General features: G+C 47.9%; 1 protein-coding gene across 1 annotated transcript in view; it reads left to right on the top strand.

The window, feature by feature from the left end:
• The first annotated feature begins 2,066 nt into the window (after nucleotides 1-2,066).
• Nucleotides 2,067-3,012, top strand: part of TRNAU1AP (tRNA selenocysteine 1 associated protein 1) — a 20,610-nt gene continuing 19,664 nt past the window's right edge. The window contains exons 1-2 of the mRNA XM_012645982.1: nucleotides 2,067-2,124; nucleotides 2,578-2,675. Of these exons, the coding sequence (XP_012501436.1) occupies nucleotides 2,098-2,124; nucleotides 2,578-2,675 (125 nt within the window). The 5' untranslated portion in view covers nucleotides 2,067-2,097. The remainder of the gene's footprint in view (nucleotides 2,125-2,577; nucleotides 2,676-3,012) is intronic.

Here is a 3,012-nt window from a genome sequence, read left to right as displayed (position 1 = left end):
CAGTCTCTACCTGCACCCAGAACCTCAGTTTCTTTTTCTCATTTTACACCAAAGAGTTAACATAAAGCACTCTCTAGATGCCTTAGGTGTATTAGAACATTGCCAGGTACATAGTAGATGCTCTACAATTCTTTGCTGTTATGATTATCTTAATTTTTTTAATTTCCTGTAGTTAATAATTGCCTTTTCATACGCTTAGTTTTATTTGTATAAGTACCAGGAATGCAGTGCCAATATCTATATCAAGTTTAAATCTCTCTTTGTGTATTCCAACATACTAAGTACTTTCAATTTTATCTTTTCCTCCATTCTCCTCCAACCTGGATTGGTTACACCAAAGCAAATGTAATCATAGTACAACATATGGCTCAGCTATAAGTAATATTTACAGAGTCATAATAATGAGAATGTTCAATCATGCTTTAACAAAAATTACAATCAGGAGATGGAGAGAGAAGTGTGTATAGGAGGACGGTTGGTAAAGTATCTGAAACTAAATGAAGAGAAAGTTGTATAAGTATGTTAATTAGAAATACACAGATTCTTAGGAAAAGATTTGGAAATAGTCACCTCGAGGGAGAGGGAGTAGGGGGCAGAGACAGATGGGGTAAGGGCCTGCTATTATTTGCCATAAATTCACAAGTATGTTTTCAGCACCTACTATATCCCAGATGTCATCGTAGGAATTTGATTAGAAAACAAAGTGGACAAAGATTCCTGTCTCATGAAGCTTACATTCTAAATTAAACATTTAAAAATCTTCCACATGTATAATAAATTTTTAAAATAATAAGCAAAGAGCACAGCACAGTGACAGGCGAATAGTACAGAACAGCTGCCAGTTAGAACTGCCACGTTTGAGAACTTACTGAAGGCCAGGCATGGGGCCAAGATGCTTTCCCATCTTCTCATTTTTTCCTCACCACCCTGTGAGGCAAGCACTGTGATTATCCATGGTTAGGCTCAGAGGTTAAATGACGTGTCAAAATAATTAGCAAGAGGTGGGGCTGGGATTATGCTCCATTTGTTTGAGTCTATAGCCAAAGCACCTAACCTCTACACTATTGCAGTGATAGGATAAATAAAGCTGGAAATCTGGCAACTCGGGATTGGACCCCAGGTTTTCAGACTGACGAGTTCTTGGCTTGGGAGCACAACATCCTAAATTTAGGATGTTTAGACTGGTAAGGAAGGACTTCAGGGGCCCACTAAACCCAGAGGGACCCTCAGAAAGAGGCCCTCAAGCATTTGGGGTGAGCTTCACTGTCAGAAAGAGGAACCAATCACCACGTGCAGAAGCTTCCCATTCTGAGCACACAAGTGAGGCTGAGGCCGGGACACTCCCAGACTAGGAGCACCTCAAAATTAAACTCAGGATGATCTAGCCATCCAAGCTTTTTATGATGGCCTTCTATGGGCAGCTCGCTGTTTGGGACAGGTTAGCACTCTTCGTGGTTTGGAGTAGGATAGTGAGATTCAAGCAAGTAGAGTCACAGGACTTGGGGATTGGTTGTTAAGATGACAAGGTTACAATTGAGAACTCCTTTTAACCCTCCCCTCCTCCCGCGCCGGGGCCATATACAGGAATAAGGGAAGAATTCCATTCCAGCCCCAACAAAAGTCTCATGTTTTGTGGACTGAGAAATGCGGAGTGAGGGGGATGGATGGAACGGAACAGTGGCTTACCCAGGATCACAGAGGTAGTGGAACTGGGTTGTCCAGGCTCCCTAAGGGGGCCTTTCGCTTTTTTTAAGTGCTTATGTTTGCAATATTTTGCAAGCATGTACGAATTTTGTAAGCTTGTGTATATATTCGTATTGTTTGTTTTTTAAGTACATAAAATCAGAAATAAACCCGAGAGCGCCGGTCAATCAGCAGCCCACCCCGAGACTCCGCCTGAGCCCCGCCCCCCACGGCCGGAAGCCCCGCGCCCTGCCGGGTCGCCTCAAAAACCCGGAGCGGAATATCCGGGCCCGACCCTCGCAGCTGAGTTTCGGAGCGTGCGCAGGAGGCATCGGACGCGCATGCTCCGTGGCGGTCGGACTGGCTCCCGCGCGGGCCTCTGAGGCCCGCAAAACCCCACCTGGGTGCGCGGGCATGGCGGCCAGCCTATGGATGGGCGACGTGAGTGAGGCGGCCGCCCCGGGTCTGAGCGGGAGGAGGCATCTCGGTGTTGCGAGGGAGGAAGGGGGACTTTGGATCCCAAAAGGGTGGACGTGAACGGGGAGAGCGGTTCTTTTTGGTGACACAGAAGCGAGTCCCAGCATCTAAGGGAAGAGGCGGCGTCTGCAGGGGAGGGGTCCTGGGGCTCCACCTGAGTTCATGGAAGGGAAAGGGAGGTGTTTGGGGGAAGTGAGAGGCATCCCGAGGATTGAGGGGCGCTGTGGTTCTAGGACTGGAGGGATGGGGTTCCCAGTTCCAAGGGGGAGGCTCCCTAAAGGGGAGCAAGTTTGAAGAGAAGGACTCGGGAGTTCAGACCACTCTGCAAAGGGAAACCTCTACTGAGGGGCAGGGGCTCTGGAACCCAGGATGGGGAACCTGGTCTCTGGCCTGAGCCGTTCTCTTGTTTTTAATCAGCTGGAACCCTACATGGATGAGAACTTCATCTCCAGAGCCTTTGCCACCATGGGGGAGACCGTGATGAGCGTCAAAATTATCCGAAACCGCCTCACTGGGTATGTCTCTCTTCTCAGTTCTCTCTCTCTCTTTTTTTTTTTTTTTTGAGACAGAGTCTTACTGTGTTGCCCGGTCTAGAGTGCCGTGGCGTCAGCCTAGCTCACAGCAACCTCAAACTCCCGGGCTCAAGCGATTCTACTGCCTCAGCCTCCCAAGTAGCTGGGACTACAGGTATGTGCCACCATGCCCGGCTAATTTTTTCTATATATATATTTTTAGTTGTCCAGCTAATTTCTTTCTATTTTTTAGTAGAGACGGGGTCTTGCTCTTGCTCAGGCTGGTCTCAAACTCCTGACCTTGAGCGATCCACCCGCCTCGGCCTCCCAGAGTGCTAGG

This window comes from Propithecus coquereli, unplaced genomic scaffold (genome assembly GCF_000956105.1).
Source record: "Propithecus coquereli isolate 6110/MARCELLA unplaced genomic scaffold, Pcoq_1.0 Scaffold239, whole genome shotgun sequence".
NCBI lineage: Eukaryota > Metazoa > Chordata > Mammalia > Primates > Indriidae > Propithecus > Propithecus coquereli.
Note: the sequence above shows the minus strand (reverse complement) of the source record. Positions and strands in the feature narration are given on the sequence as shown.